The 14,380-nt window shown below is 38.8% G+C and overlaps 12 protein-coding genes across 12 annotated transcripts; 8 read left to right on the top strand and 4 right to left on the bottom strand.

The window, feature by feature from the left end:
* Window positions 1-75: 75 nt before the first annotated feature.
* On the top strand, window positions 76-663 carry M896_021310 (transcription factor E2F; the record flags this gene model as incomplete). The annotated part of the gene is made up of 1 exon (XM_014708849.1): window positions 76-663. One exon carries the CDS (start codon window positions 76-78, stop codon window positions 661-663), a length of 588 nt encoding a protein of 195 aa, XP_014564335.1.
* A 138-nt stretch (window positions 664-801) lies between these two features.
* M896_021300 (uncharacterized protein) lies at window positions 802-2,118 on the top strand (the record flags this gene model as incomplete). The annotated part of the gene is made up of 1 exon (XM_014708848.1): window positions 802-2,118. One exon carries the CDS (start codon window positions 802-804, stop codon window positions 2,116-2,118), a length of 1,317 nt encoding a protein of 438 aa, XP_014564334.1.
* Window positions 2,119-2,264: 146 nt separating this feature from the next.
* Window positions 2,265-2,582, top strand: M896_021290 (uncharacterized protein; the record flags this gene model as incomplete). The annotated part of the gene is made up of 1 exon (XM_014708847.1): window positions 2,265-2,582. The coding sequence occupies one exon, from the start codon at window positions 2,265-2,267 to the stop codon at window positions 2,580-2,582; it is 318 nt and encodes a 105-aa protein (XP_014564333.1).
* A 44-nt stretch (window positions 2,583-2,626) lies between these two features.
* Window positions 2,627-4,288, top strand: M896_021280 (uncharacterized protein; the record flags this gene model as incomplete). The annotated part of the gene is made up of 1 exon (XM_014708846.1): window positions 2,627-4,288. The coding sequence occupies one exon, from the start codon at window positions 2,627-2,629 to the stop codon at window positions 4,286-4,288; it is 1,662 nt and encodes a 553-aa protein (XP_014564332.1).
* Window positions 4,289-4,318: 30 nt separating this feature from the next.
* Window positions 4,319-5,206, top strand: M896_021270 (uncharacterized protein; the record flags this gene model as incomplete). The annotated part of the gene is made up of 1 exon (XM_014708845.1): window positions 4,319-5,206. One exon carries the CDS (start codon window positions 4,319-4,321, stop codon window positions 5,204-5,206), a length of 888 nt encoding a protein of 295 aa, XP_014564331.1.
* Window positions 5,207-5,288: 82 nt separating this feature from the next.
* M896_021260 (dolichyl-phosphate-mannose-protein) lies at window positions 5,289-7,301 on the top strand (the record flags this gene model as incomplete). The annotated part of the gene is made up of 1 exon (XM_014708844.1): window positions 5,289-7,301. The coding sequence occupies one exon, from the start codon at window positions 5,289-5,291 to the stop codon at window positions 7,299-7,301; it is 2,013 nt and encodes a 670-aa protein (XP_014564330.1).
* Window positions 7,302-7,394: 93 nt separating this feature from the next.
* On the bottom strand, window positions 7,395-8,780 carry M896_021250 (uncharacterized protein; the record flags this gene model as incomplete). Its single annotated transcript, XM_014708843.1, has 1 exon — window positions 7,395-8,780. The coding sequence occupies one exon, from the start codon at window positions 8,778-8,780 to the stop codon at window positions 7,395-7,397; it is 1,386 nt and encodes a 461-aa protein (XP_014564329.1).
* Window positions 8,781-8,845: 65 nt separating this feature from the next.
* Window positions 8,846-9,409, top strand: M896_021240 (uncharacterized protein; the record flags this gene model as incomplete). Its single annotated transcript, XM_014708842.1, has 1 exon — window positions 8,846-9,409. One exon carries the CDS (start codon window positions 8,846-8,848, stop codon window positions 9,407-9,409), a length of 564 nt encoding a protein of 187 aa, XP_014564328.1.
* Window positions 9,410-9,562: 153 nt separating this feature from the next.
* On the bottom strand, window positions 9,563-9,988 carry M896_021230 (mitosis protein Dim1; the record flags this gene model as incomplete). Its single annotated transcript, XM_014708841.1, has 1 exon — window positions 9,563-9,988. One exon carries the CDS (start codon window positions 9,986-9,988, stop codon window positions 9,563-9,565), a length of 426 nt encoding a protein of 141 aa, XP_014564327.1.
* A 39-nt stretch (window positions 9,989-10,027) lies between these two features.
* Window positions 10,028-11,005, bottom strand: M896_021220 (uncharacterized protein; the record flags this gene model as incomplete). The annotated part of the gene is made up of 1 exon (XM_014708840.1): window positions 10,028-11,005. The coding sequence occupies one exon, from the start codon at window positions 11,003-11,005 to the stop codon at window positions 10,028-10,030; it is 978 nt and encodes a 325-aa protein (XP_014564326.1).
* A 33-nt stretch (window positions 11,006-11,038) lies between these two features.
* M896_021210 (transcription initiation factor TFIID) lies at window positions 11,039-11,482 on the top strand (the record flags this gene model as incomplete). The annotated part of the gene is made up of 1 exon (XM_014708839.1): window positions 11,039-11,482. The coding sequence occupies one exon, from the start codon at window positions 11,039-11,041 to the stop codon at window positions 11,480-11,482; it is 444 nt and encodes a 147-aa protein (XP_014564325.1).
* A 123-nt stretch (window positions 11,483-11,605) lies between these two features.
* M896_021200 (chromosome condensation complex Condensin) lies at window positions 11,606-14,335 on the bottom strand (the record flags this gene model as incomplete). The annotated part of the gene is made up of 1 exon (XM_014708838.1): window positions 11,606-14,335. One exon carries the CDS (start codon window positions 14,333-14,335, stop codon window positions 11,606-11,608), a length of 2,730 nt encoding a protein of 909 aa, XP_014564324.1.
* Window positions 14,336-14,380: the final 45 nt, after the last annotated feature.

Here is a 14,380-nt window from a genome sequence, read left to right as displayed (position 1 = left end):
ATGCTATTGCATGGCTATGCATGATACATGGCCTCGTTAATGCAAATATGCCGTAAAACCCACACTTCACTCCCCATGACAAGGAAGCAGATATCGGATATTCTGTCTTCAGCAAGATCAGAAAACTCTCTGTACAACCTTACAAAGAGATTCCTGAAGCTTGTTGATGCATCACCAGATCGTAATGTAAACATCCACCAGGCATCTATAGATCTGAATGTAGGTAAGAGGCGCATATATGACATTACAAATGTGCTGGAAGGACTTGGACTGCTGAGCAAGTGGTCGGTGAGCAGTGCGAAGTGGATCGGCGGAAACATCAACAAGTATATCAGTGAGGATGAAGAAGAAAACAGTGGAAGAAACAATAAGAGCAATAAGAATGCATCTAATGAAAAGGATCTGGATGATATCCTGAATGATCTGAATGAAGAAATCTCTTTGCTTTCTGAATCTGAAAAAAATCTTGCAAATGCATATGTTACATACGCAGACCTTCAAGGACTTTCTTCATTGAGTGACAGTCTTGTATTTGCAGTAAAGGCGCCTTCTGAAACAACAATGGAGTATCCAAGGCTTGAAAAAGGCGTTTACAAGCTTAGACTAAGTTCTGAACAAGGTGCGATCAGCATATTCTATGTTTCTGACGATAAGCGTGATTGATGTATCAGCATTCATTTGCATAGCTGAGTAAGATCTACTGCAGTGCCTGCATAAAAGACAATAAATTTATTAATGTAAGTGTTTCTAGAGCAATCTGAACGATGCAAATGCTTTTTAAACGGTCCCAAGATTAGAATGATGAATAAGGATAAGGTTTTGGTTGTTGGATGTGGAGGAATAGGATGCGAATTGTTAAAGCTACTTTCAAGAGAAAATATTAGAAGTGTGACAATGATTGACTGTGACATAATTGAGCTATCGAATTTGAATAGACAGTTCTTCTTCACACACAATGATGTTGGCAAGAGCAAGGCGGTGGTTGCAGCAAGCATATTTGCACGGATGTGCACAAGTGAATGCACTGTGCAGCCAATATGTGCAAGAATTGAGGAGTTTGATGCATGTTTTTTTGCAGAGTTTGACATGGTCTACTGCTGTTTGGATAATGTTGCAGCACGTGTTTATGTGAACCAGAGATGTGTTTTTTCAAGTGCATGCATGATTGATGCAGGAAGTGGGGGATTCAAGGGTCAGGCATACTACTTTGGGAATGATATAGTCAATGGTAGTAGATATGAATGTTTTGATTGCATTCCAAGAGGAGTAACCAAGGAGCATGCAGTGTGCACTATTCGCTCTAGACCAAGTTGCTTTGAGCATTGTATAGTGTGGGCAAAACACGTCTTTCTTGCAATGAAGATTGAAGTGCACGGGGATCCTGAACAATATTACTATACAAACCTGAAGAGTATGGTGGAAAATTGTGAATGCACGCATGATGCTCTGGATCTTGATCTTTTTAGAAGTAGTGAGGAGTATGCGTACAAAGTAAGAGATATTATGAAGACAATTAATGCAATTGGTATTCCAGAATTCAATAAGGATGATAAATCTGTTCTTGAGCTGGTGTATAATGTTGCATTTATTCGTGCAAAAATTGCAGGAATTGAACCGATGTCCTTTGATAATGCAGTTACTGTGGCAGGAAGTATCATCCCATCAATAAGCACGGCTAATTCAATAATTGCGTCTTTGATGATTTTATGTGCAAATAGTAAATGTAATTATTACTTAGTCAATAACAGTAACATTATTAGAAGGATGGAAAGGTGTGTAAGTAGAGAAGGATGTCCAACATGCTCTTTGAAGTGGTATGTTCTTTCTTACTCGCGCGATGTGACATTCAAGAGTCTTATAAGGTGCTTCCGAGCAAAACACATGGAGCTCCAGGCATTTTCAGATGCTGATGTATTTCTTACGCCAGCCATGAAAGATGCGCATGATAAAAAGCTCAAGCTTAGAAGCAATAGCACTGTAGAAGTTGTTTGCTCAAGGAACTCGGTCACTAGAAAGATCGGTTTGTATATTATGAAGCATGATCGATGCATGTCATTAAGAAAGATGGATTCCAAGATATTCACTGCGAGTAATCGATCGGGTGATGCATGCAATTGATGTGAGCAGATATCTTAGGTATTATAAAATAAACATTATATGAAAATGTGTATGCGTGCATTAAGGCAAACATACTGTTTATGTGTGTTGAGTTTGAACACCAGGGTTTATAAAAAGCTGGCAACGCGCTCAACACATATAAGGGTATGTCTGTTGAAAGTATTAAAAGGCTTGTTCAATGCGAAAATGATGCAAAGGAGAGATTGGAGACTGCACGCAAAGAGCTAGAGGATACGAAGGCACAGGCAAGAGCGGATGCAAAGATCATGCTTGAGGGACTTAAGAAAGAAAACGAGCAGAAACTGCATGTGTTGGAGAATGAAGTACGCGAGTACATGAAGCTGGTTGAGGAGAAGCTTGGTACAGAGCTAGAAGACCGAATCAGGGCATTGAATAATATAAGGGACCGAGAAAGGATTGTGTCTGTGCTAGTTGAGCATGTGTGTGGAGTGGAAAAGAAATAAAATTCTTTTTTGATTGTATATGATTTGGATGTATCCTTGGAGGGATGAATTTTGAGATTGAGAGCACATTTATGTGTAGGCCAGATGTGTATGTGTGCACAACAGGAGTATCTGCATGTGAGAAGGAGTTGATACGCAGTCAGCTTCCAAAGCACGTTATTCTCGAAGATGTGCTATCTGAAAAGGTGAACTATTTGGCTACATACAAGGCAACAATGACTGATAAGTATGTCCAGGCATTGGGTTGGAGTATGAAGATAGTTGATGTGAGATGGTTATATGATGTTGATGGAGCAATCAGAAGGTATGAGATGCAGCCTTTTGAGGGTGCCACCTTCTCAACATCTGGTTTACTCAGCGACTCAGTTGTGAACTATCATCTGCTGCTTGGTGGCATATTCACACAGAATTTGATGATATCAACTGACTTTCTAATTGCTTCAGCTGATGATGATAGTAAGGTTGAGTTTAGCAAGAGATACGAGATTCCAATAGTCAATCCTAGCGATGCATTCAAAGGGGAGTATGGGATATACAAGAGAGATCCTTACTTTGAAGCAGTTGCAATGGCTGAAGGGCTGGTTTTTGACGAAAAGGTGTTTTTCCTGGATGCTAGATTGCCCAGGGTGCTTTTCAATCAGCTGCGGAAGATGATTGTATCTAATGGTGGAACCAGGGTATCTGAGATTGACAAAGACGTTGATTATATCTTGGCATTTGCATATGAAGGTTTTGAGAAGCATGGACACAAGGTTTATCATTATCAATATGTGTTTGATTGCATTGAATCAAGAGCGGAGCTTTTTGCAGGAGCATACAAGATGTATCCCATAAACAAGAAGCCAGTGCTGAGCAATGCGGTGTGTTGTATAAATGCAGGATGCAAGGATGGAGGCAATGTAGCAGAAATTATCAACAAGCTGAAGGCATTGGGTGCCATAGTAAGAGACAAGCCCGATGCAAGCTGCACACATATGATAGTTGATAATAAAGATGAAGCTCAAGATGGTAGAAGACGTCCATACAAGGTTGTTTTATCTGAATGGGTCAATCAGTGTCTTGGATTGATGAGGCACGTCAGAGAAGAGAAGTATTGTGTTGGGATGTCATCAGGCTCTATGTATGCTTTGAGCAGGGATAGAATGAAAGTTACAACGCATGAATGCAAGATGCTATTCCAATTCACAGGGTTATCTCTGTTTCTGAAGAACAAGGCTATTGAGAAGCTTGATGAGCTAGGAGTTGGCTTCAAGGATACTGATAGATATGATGGATGTACGCACTTGATTATGGGAGTGGTGAGTACATCTGAAAAGCTACTTTCATGCATAAGCAATGGAAAGTGGATTCTGAAGCCGAGTGTTATAGATTGCTTTGATGGCTCGCATGATTTTGATTTTTCAGAGCATGAATGGAAGGATGATGGATGTATTGCAGAGAAAGACAGAAAGATTGTGCTATCGATATGCAAATGGAGGGAAAGGGTAAAGATAACAGGAAAACCTGCATTCCATCGCTGGGTTGTGAAGCTTCTGTGTGAAGAACAAAAGAGAGAAGGATATGCCAGAGTGATTGAGAACGGGGGAGGAAGAATCACAGATGCAGAGGATTACACGCACTGCTTTGTGTCAAGGACATATGATGGATATAATCCTGCAGAGAAGAGTTACAGCACCGATTATATATTTTCGTATCTATTTCGATAGGCAAGATAAGTGTGACTGGAAGCCCCTGGAATGATTGTTGATTATGGATTTTTTTTCTATAGGAAGGTTTCAGTGTGTCTATTCAATGGAGACATGGTCGTGGGATGCATGCAAAGAATGAGTGTGGTGGCGATTGAAGTGACGGATGAGGATCATATATGCTTACATCCTGATGATGATAGAAGGCACAGGTCGTATGTGGAGCGAGTGATGGAGGATCCAAAGATACTTTTGAGAAGCAAAGGTAGTACAAAGACGAATTTGAAGTTATATGTGTCTTTTATGACAAGAGGAGAGTACAGGCCGAAGGTCTGTGGAAACAAAAAGCAAGAGATAATTGGTAAAATTATGAATAGAAGCAAGGAAGTGCTAAGAGAAACGGCCGTTAGTGATGTGCATGGATATATTAAACTGTGTAAGGTGATTGGAGAAGCAGTTGAGATGCCACCAAGTGCAAGGTTGAAGCAAAGAATTACAAAATTATTTGGAAAGGTAGATGGTGTGGAAAGAAAGATACAAATAAAGGATACTTTATGTGATATGATTCGCAACGAAAGCGATAAACTTAATGGAATGTGCTTTATTCTTAAGGTGCATCATGACTTTTGCATCAAGGGAGGCACTAGAGACTGTATAAGTATGTTTGAAGAAGAATACAATAAGATGTTGATAAAGGCAGCATCAGGTATGATGAACAAGGTGAATAAGTACGGATGCGATATGAAGTGTATGATATACCATGCACTGTATCCAGAGGTGGATCTGTACAATGCATTTGTGGCATGTACAAATGTAGCGGATTTCGACAGAAGTATGTTGGAAAATAGATCACTGAGCACTATGAACGAAAGAGGAGTAAGAGATGCCATTTCCAATAGTATTGATTGGTTTTATGCATCCTTAGATGTGCATGATTGAAAATATATGCACATTATCAGGTAGTGTTTATATAAATAAACTGTTTCAGATGTGCATAAAGTATCGTGAATAGCAAAACAAGATGAAAAAATCGAAGTATCTTGAGACGGTAACGTGCCTCCTGATGTTTTCTCTGAGTATGATTATCAAAACATACAAGGTGGAGAGTGGAAACTTTGTGGTATGGGATGAAGCGCACTTTGGAAAGTTTTCTGCAAAATACCTTTCTAGGAAGTTCTATTTTGATGTGCATCCTCCACTCGGCAAGATGCTGATATCTCTTGGAGGATACATTTTCAGTCAGCCACTGGACTTTGAATTCAAGTCTGGAGAGGCATATCCGAAGACATTTGACTATTCAGGAATGAGGAGATTCCATGCATTTATAGCATCATTTACACCTTTGTTTGGATATTTGATCCTTAAGGAGATTGGGTTTTCATATAGACGTAGGCTAGCTCTGTCTCTAATGTTTGTGTTTGAGAATGGATTCACATCAATTGGAAGATTGATTCTTCTGGACTCATATCTGCTTACATTCACAACAGCAGTATCGTACTTCATGACAAGACTGTACTTCAGGTCAAGGTTTGGCACAGACACATACTCTTTGTTCATGCTAGGGCTGATGCTTGGATGTGCATTAAGTGTGAAGTGGATAGGCTTTCTGACTATGAGTTTAGTGGGTGTGTTTACTATATACCAGCTGTGGAGCAACATCACATCGAAGGCTCGTATGCTACAGTTCTTCAAGATGTTTGCCTCAAGAGCGCTTTTTTTAATAGCGCTTCCATTGAGTGTGTATGTATTATTGTTCTACATACACTTCCAGATAGTGAATCATAGTAGCAGTGATGAAGTTCAAATGAGTTCGATGTTTCAGGCATCTCTTAAAGGAAATGAGATCAGCAATAACAGGAAGTATCCTTTGTATGGAACACAGGTGACAATTAAGTCAGCAAGAGCAGGCGGTGGATATCTTCATTCGCACGACCATACATATCCTGGAAGTATTAACAACCAAGTAACAACATATCATCATAAAGATGAAAATAATCACTGGGCATTTCAGAAGGTAACTGACGACCTGACAGATGCAAACTACATTTTAGATGGAGATATTGTGATTCTGCTGCATCTGGAAACCAAGATGTATTTGGATGTTCCTGGAAGTATGTCTTTGGTTTCTAATGGAAAGCGAGTAGAAACTCTTTCAGGCACAAAGATATTAGAATCATGTTTATTCAAAGTTGAAGTTGTTGAGGACGCCTTGGAGAATGAGAATAGACTAAAGACACTTACAACAAAGTTCAGACTGCTTAATACTAGCACAGGATGCTACCTTAAGGCATCGCTCAAAAAGTATCCATCTTGGGGATTTGGCCAGGGTGAGGTAACATGCACACCAAATCCTGAAGAGTCTTCATTATGGAATGTAGCAGAATGTAGGTCTGATAAGCTGGATGAAGACAAAAATCCGATCTACAGTGAAGCAGCTGCATATCCATTCATGAAAAAGTTTATAGAGCATAATAAGGCAATGTTTGTTACAAATGCATCATTCATACAGGACGACAGCCTTGAGCCAGAAAGAAGCGTGTCAAGGCCATATGAATGGTTTATTCTCAAGAGGGGGCTAAGAATGACTTCATGGAGTGGATCAAAAGAAAAGTTCTATATGTTTGGGAATCCATTTACATGGTATTCTTCTAGTATTTGCATCATTGCCTCTCCGATCATTCTCCTTTGCAGAGTGATTGGAAAAAAGAGAAGTGGAATGCCTGTGAAGTTCCTTAAGACTGAAGGATTTTTTGTGTTCCTTTCATGTTGCGGGTGGTTTCTACACTACATCCCGTTCTTCTTTGTAAAGAGAGTGCTTTATTTCCATCACTATTATCCAGCGCTATTTTTTGGATTACTCTCAATTTGCTATGTATCAAAGTTCTTGGAGTTCAGGTTCACTGCCTTCTTCATCTCTATAGCAATAGCATCATTCTTGATTTACTCTCAATCTACATACGGATTTGTACAAGAACCAAAGATACTTCGCATGCTTAAACTTGTTCCAACATGGGACTTCACAGATACTAAATAGCAAGGAAATATTCATTGCATGATCTGTTCAGTAGTTATCAAGTAAATAAAACATTCAATGACCATTTCACTGCATATTAATTTTATTAAACAATCAGACAGGTATACACGCCTCTACATCATCATTCACACTCTTGAGACAAACATTCCTTTCATTTGCAAGGTGAAGAAGAGATAGAAAACACAAGTGCACTGAAATGTCCTTGCACTCACTATCATTATACATGCTGTACACTCCTTTGAATATTGATGCAAGGCCAATGCATCCTTTGCTTTTCATGCATCCAAATACGTTGTCCTTGAGTTTCTTAATATCAACTCTTTTTGCTGCTTTTCTAAATGGATACCTACTTTGTTCTATTCCTCCTTCTTTTTCAATCAGTCGTTTAATATCTACCTCACTTTGCATATTAACATCAATTGCTTCATCCATCGGCTCTTCTAGTACGTTCTGTGCAAATGAGCAATCAAACGATCTATTCACTGCTCTTAGTTCTTCATCTGCACTCATGCAAAACATTCCATCCATCACAATGTATTTGTATAAATCTCGTGTTTTCAGGCTGTAATCCTGAGGTAGTAGGTGCTGCTTTTCTCTACGTTCAACTATACATGCAGGCTCAAACAACGTGTTTCCTGGTTCCATAACCCAATCACTGTCCACTGGTTCTGTAAAATCCACACAAACTGTTTCCTTCTGCTTATTGCATCCTTCTTTCTTGCCTTTTCTTCCATTCATCCTGGCATTTACCTTCCAGCATCCTGGTCCTGCCCATCCTTTGAAATATGAAAACGATGTCTCGTTAAATACAGGTTTCTGGCTGCTAATAATCACAGGAATATTCTCAAATTCAAGCAGATCATCAAATCCTACAGAATCTTCACAGTCAGGCATCGCAATTACAGTAGATTCAAAAGTAGCTGCTTTGACATCATTATCAGTGGTGATACTTGGTGATATCAACATCCCATCAGGTGGTAAATTCACATATACTCCAATATCCTCTATTAACATCATATATTTGCTTTCATCTACATGTGATCCCATCCTCAAAACTCCATCCATAGAAACACCCAAATTGCTCAGCATCATCGAATTTTCTGGTAGAGATGAAAGATACACAGATTTAGGATCAATGCCGTACTTTGTCCTTGAAATCTTCACATTCAGATTCCCTATGTTTTTTTCAATCGTCACTTTAGATTGCTTCTTTGAATGACGCTTCTTTAATGCATCATCTCCTCCAAATCCCTCGAGAAGCCTCATTGCACTCTCAGATACATCATCCACTCGTGTTGAATAGACCTTAGCACATCCATCAAGAGCACAACCTGCCTTCTGGAAGTTAATTCCATGCCGCTCTTTGAACTCATCTATATTCGTGAAGTGATCTATCAGCGTTGCCTTCCATGTATTCTTTGTAGTAATCTTATTTTCAGCTGCTGCCTTAAGCCACGCTCTAAGATCACCCGTAGACATCAAGGGCTGCCTTCATAGCCTTTAATCACAGGCTCTTACAAGAACATTTCACAATCCATCCTTGCATGATAAACCAAAAACTTGATGAGATTTCACAGCTAGTCAGGAGCATAAAAAGCAAGATGGACATCGTTGTTTCATCAACTGTATCTCTAAGAGAGCTTAACTACAGAATAGAAGCTCTTCTGATATCATTCAAAGCATATGCATGTAAAAGAAAGCACACAATACTAGACAACACTTTATCAATAAGCAATACTCAGAGTATAAAGGAAACATACGACTCAGGTGAACACACAGCACATCAGAATGCAGAAAACGAATGTTTTGAAAAATCTACTTTGTCAACTCCATCTACCTATACAAGTAAAACAGAATGTCTGAACGAGTACATCGTTCGTATGACACCAAAGTTTTCAAACAGTAAGCTTGTGATTAATAGTGCCATAAAAATAGCAAGTCTACTATATTCAAACACAGAAGGAATGATGGTGGAAGAAATCATAAAAGGCGCTGGAGTGCCAAGATACAGATGTATCGATATTCTAAACACAATGCTGAGAACAGAACCTCCATTGGCTTCAAAAAAATTTTGCAAGGGATTTGTGTATTCTATAGTGCTTCTATAGAGTTATCTATGAACTTTTATTATACTCTGCCTTTATTCAATAAGTTAATATCAAAATTATTACTAAACATGTTATTCAAAATGTTTTTCAGTATTCTTGCAAATAATATCATATAGCATATGAAATACATCATCAATACTTTATCATAATCTATTAAAATCCACTTTTTAACTCTTCAAGGCTGAAAGGTGATATAACAAATCTTTTATTCCTAACACCAGCTTTGTATGCAAGAGTAAACAACTCAACAAATACCTTCTCGTCTCCAACAGCAAAATCTATCTTGTCATTGTCTCCACTTGAACAATCTATCTTTACGTGTCTTTTGTTGAAAAAACACATGATACCAAGTGCAGAGCTAAGCCCCATCACTCCAACAAGCTCTTTAACATCGCTTCGCTCACAAGTGTACACATCTGCATAATTCCTGATAGAAAAGTACGCCTTTGAAAGAAGTTCATCAGTGTAAAGACATAACGGATCATCTCTATCACCAAACCTTATTACAACAAGCTTACACATTGTACTTCCAATCGCTATATTTACATCATCTACTGAATGCAACTGACGCATTGCCATAGCTCCACTGCTTTCTAGCATTCGCTTTCTATACAGGGATCACAAATCCTTGAAATACCTCTTCAAAGATCCTATTGGATGTCTATCCACAAACTCCTCCTCCTTGAAGCTCAAATACTTTCCTCCATCTCTTCTGAATGGTTTTGCATTATACGCATAAAACTTCTCGATTCTTTCAGTCACTTTATCCCTGGAATCAAGAAATACAGGTGCATTCGACAAAATACTACAAATACATTTCATCTCAAGCTTCGTAAGATTGTCCTGAAGCTCTGCAAAGCATTCACTTAATCTTTTACTGGACTCTGCTGAATCAGGTTCTAAGTATGCATTCACAAAGAAATCAACTAATCTGAACGGAAACTTCCTCAAGTGCTTAAGAAACATTTCCATATTTACTAAAGACACTGTACTATGCACCATACTAACCACACTTATGCTTGATGGCGCCATAAATATCACTCCATCGCGCTGCATTAGTACAACACTTGTGCCAATCTCATCGCAGGTAAATCTCATGGCCCTCGAACGCAACAAGCAAGTCATAATTGGTCCCATACAGAAACAACGTATCAACCTCACCTGTTCAACTTCATTTACTTCAGTCTCCTCTTCTTTGACGTATGTAATGTAATCAGTAACAGAAACGCCTAATGTATATCTGAAAAATATCGGTATTATTGGCCTTGTTTTGATTCCATTTGAATCTTTGACTACAAATCCATGCATCATTGTGCATTGATATCCAAGCACATTACTCACCGCTTTCAGTATTACAAGCTCAAGATTAGTAATATCAGCATCGATCTTAAAGTCAAGAGACTTTATACACACTGTAATAAGCTCTGTGTCTGTTTTATGCATCACTTCTAGTACATACTCTGGATCATTACTTTGTGCTATTAAACATTCTAGTGGCTCTTCTATGCCCAACAGTAGGTCTTCGTCTGCCTTCAGATGCTCAAAAAGCTCCACTACGCTCTTGGACGTGTATTGCGCACCAAGCCTTAGTATCATGGGATTGCTTTTACCTAGTGATTTGGCCCTTGTATGAGTGAAAGCAACGATGATATGGAACGAGATCAAAGTGTACGAGAGGCGCAATCAGAATCAGAATCTGATGATCTTAACATGATGACCGACGATTCAACTTACAGAAGAGATGACTCAAGGAGAATCCAGTCGATCACAGGATCGATGACCGAAGAACAACTGCACAGGTATGAAAAATTCCGAGGAAGTGGATTTCCAAAGGCTGCAGTCAAGAAATACATAAGTAGTGTCATAGGACAGGCAGTAAATCCAAATTTTGTGATTGCCGTGTGTGGCCTTGCAAAGGTGTTTGTTGGGGAAATGATAGAGGCAGCAAAGGAAGTTCAATCCGAGCGTTTGGAGAAAGGACCGTTGTTACCATCGCATATACATGAAGCATACAGACGACTGTATAAAAAGACGCCTTGTATAAAGGTATTCAAGAAAGCGCCCTGGCATTGAATGAAGTACTCATTGCATTGATAAAATAGTTCATTAATGTGTCAAGATAAATAAATATGTTAAACTAAGCATATTATCTTAGATAATTACACAAATGCTTCAACAGATATTTTATTGATATACTTATTGGTTTAAAGGTAAATCTTCTGTAAGTTTTGAATTAAGACAGAAAGCATCATGGATGCGCTTCAAAAGATCAGGATGAACCTTGGATCTTGATATCTTTGCAAACAAATTTTCTTTTACCTTTTCTCCAATCAACTCCGTAAGAAACTCAATATGCTGCATCAGCATGGCATCTTGTGCAGTAACAGCTTCGTAAAACAATGCTGCAATAGTCGTCTCGTTTTTAGATATTTGTATAAGTAGATTCTCCGCCATTCGTCTCATACTCAGATCATCATCACCTAGTAAGGCAACAAGCCTGCTTCCATATCCTTTAATCTTAATAAAATTTTTTGTCAGAAGAGTGTGAATCACCAGAAAAGCATTCTTTCGCACATCGATGTCTGTATCTCCAAGCGCATCAATCAGCAAACCACAATCACCTTCAACAGCTGTGTTGTAGTTCTGCAGGAAATCACTCATCGCAACAATTGCATTAGCTCTAATTCTTGCATCTAAATGCTTCATCGATGCAATAAATGCTTGATAATGACTTGAGAAATATTCAAAGCTAACACACATTAGTTTATAGAGAGCAGTGTATGCGACAACTTTTGCATCATCACATTCAGATACACACATCTCTTCAATCATCTTCTTGAACATGCAAATAACACTATTGTTACCATATAGCATTTCTTTCTCCTTAACATAGAAAAAAAAGTCAGAGATCTCCTCTTCGCTTCTATCCATAAGCTTTGGAGAAATATTGCTGTTTATCTCAATTTCAATATCTCGTGGTATTCCATCCACCTTTCCTTCGTCATTAGCCATCATGCTAATGCTCAGTCTAGATGCATTAATGCTTTTTCTCCTTTCTGTAATCTCAGGTGTGAGCACAGACCTGTCGACATTAACACTTATTCGTTTTGCTTTCACAAGCTTCTCCAACTCTTCCAGGTATTGCATATGTCGTATTGCTACACATCCGACTGCACAAACAATCTTCATTCCGCCCTTGCTTGCACTACAAATACCCTTAATTAATGCTACACTGCTTATCTCTGGCTGTGCACTCAACCCATATATTGCATCCACAGTCATTTCAACAACCTGATGATCAAAAAAAACCATCTTTGTCAGGTTCTTAATCATCAAAGTAATAATCTCGTCTGCAGGATCTACCTTCTGCCTTGTCCTAATTCTAATCACATTCTTATAAACACTCAGCATGGTTGCTAGTTCATCTTCTCCTTTGCTAGAAAAAAGCATATTTGTAGTGCATATCAGCATTTCACGCAAACTATCTACTGATATAGGCTTGCTCGTGTGTAACAGTAAATACGATGACTCAAATAAATAAGATCCTTGCATAAACACACTTCTCAATTCATTTGTAAAACTTTTCTCCAGATATCCTCTTCTATACAGCTCCTTAAGGATCCTTTCAAACGAGTAGTCTCCACATTGCCTTACAAATCTCTTCAGAAATACAAATGCATGCATTCCGTTCTGTTTCTTCTGTATAAGCAGATCTCTAAATGACTGTGCTAATAAATCCACTTCACGTGTCCATACAAGCCTGAATATCTGGCTGAATGCTTTGTCAGAGCCTTCTATTCCGTAGTGCAGTGCAAGCTTCATAAACTCGATGCAATCTCCTGCTTCTGTCCTAACATCTCCACTCAGCAGTTCCATAATGCTTTTTTGCGCTTTCTTCATCGAATCATGGAAGTCATTCAGATCTTCGTAATATCTTCTTTCACATTCGTCCTTAATGTCTTTTACTGCTCTCTTCTCAAGTGTTTGCTCAGACACAAACGGATGGTTTGCCAGTACACTGCAGCACAATCCAATTGCTCGCTTTCTTACTGCAACCGTCTTATCCAGTATTCGACTACATACACCATCAATCACATGCGCTCGCTTTCCAATCGATATCGAATTCCTTTCAAACAGCGCTCCAAGTATATGAAGCGCCTTCTGTCTCACAAGAAAGTACGTATCTGACATCCTCTCTACAATCAGATCAATAATATCATTCATCTTCTCAACATCTCTATTCGTCTTGAAATACCCAACAAGATTCATGTAAACCTCAAGAAAACAACTTCGCATAAAAAAGTATTCAGAGTCACAGAACTCATCAAACTTCTCATAATCACAGAACAGTTCTGCGTGCCTTTCAGACAGCTGTGGCAATAAAACAGACAGATTCTTCTGCACAGTTTGACTAGTTTGGTTCATGCAAGCTCTAACAAACTCTCCACATATCGACGGAGTAGACTCAAGTATCGGCCATATTGTATCTCCTCCGCTCTTGCTGCTCATCAAATCAATAAGATGGCTTACTATCCCAGTCTTTTCTCCATATATCTTGATGCACTCTGTAAGCTTCAGTCGTATTCCAGAACCCTTCCTCTTCTCTTTACTCATCTCAACAATAAGAAACAAAATCTTAATTATCCACTCACACTCCTCACGCGAATTGATATCCTTACATCCTCGCATAAAGTCAATTATCTTTCCAAGCAAGTGCTCGTCATCAATACTAAGCTTCGAACAGAACGTAAACAGCAAAGGCATCACCTCAGAGAGTGCATTACACTTCCTTCCGAGAAGCTCAAATATCTCAATCTTGTTGTCATATCTATCTGCATTCGTCACCAGCATCTGATATTCATCACGCCCTTCAGATATTGCAAGTTTTCTTAATCTACTTGCTACAACCTCAAGCTCCCTTTGCATCGGGGCATCATACAAACCTCCTAAACACTCATAAATCAACAACAA

This window comes from Ordospora colligata (assembly GCF_000803265.1).
Source record: "Ordospora colligata OC4 chromosome Unknown contig_02, whole genome shotgun sequence".
Lineage (NCBI taxonomy): Eukaryota > Fungi > Microsporidia > Ordosporidae > Ordospora > Ordospora colligata.
This window is presented reverse-complemented; position numbering and strand designations above follow the sequence as displayed.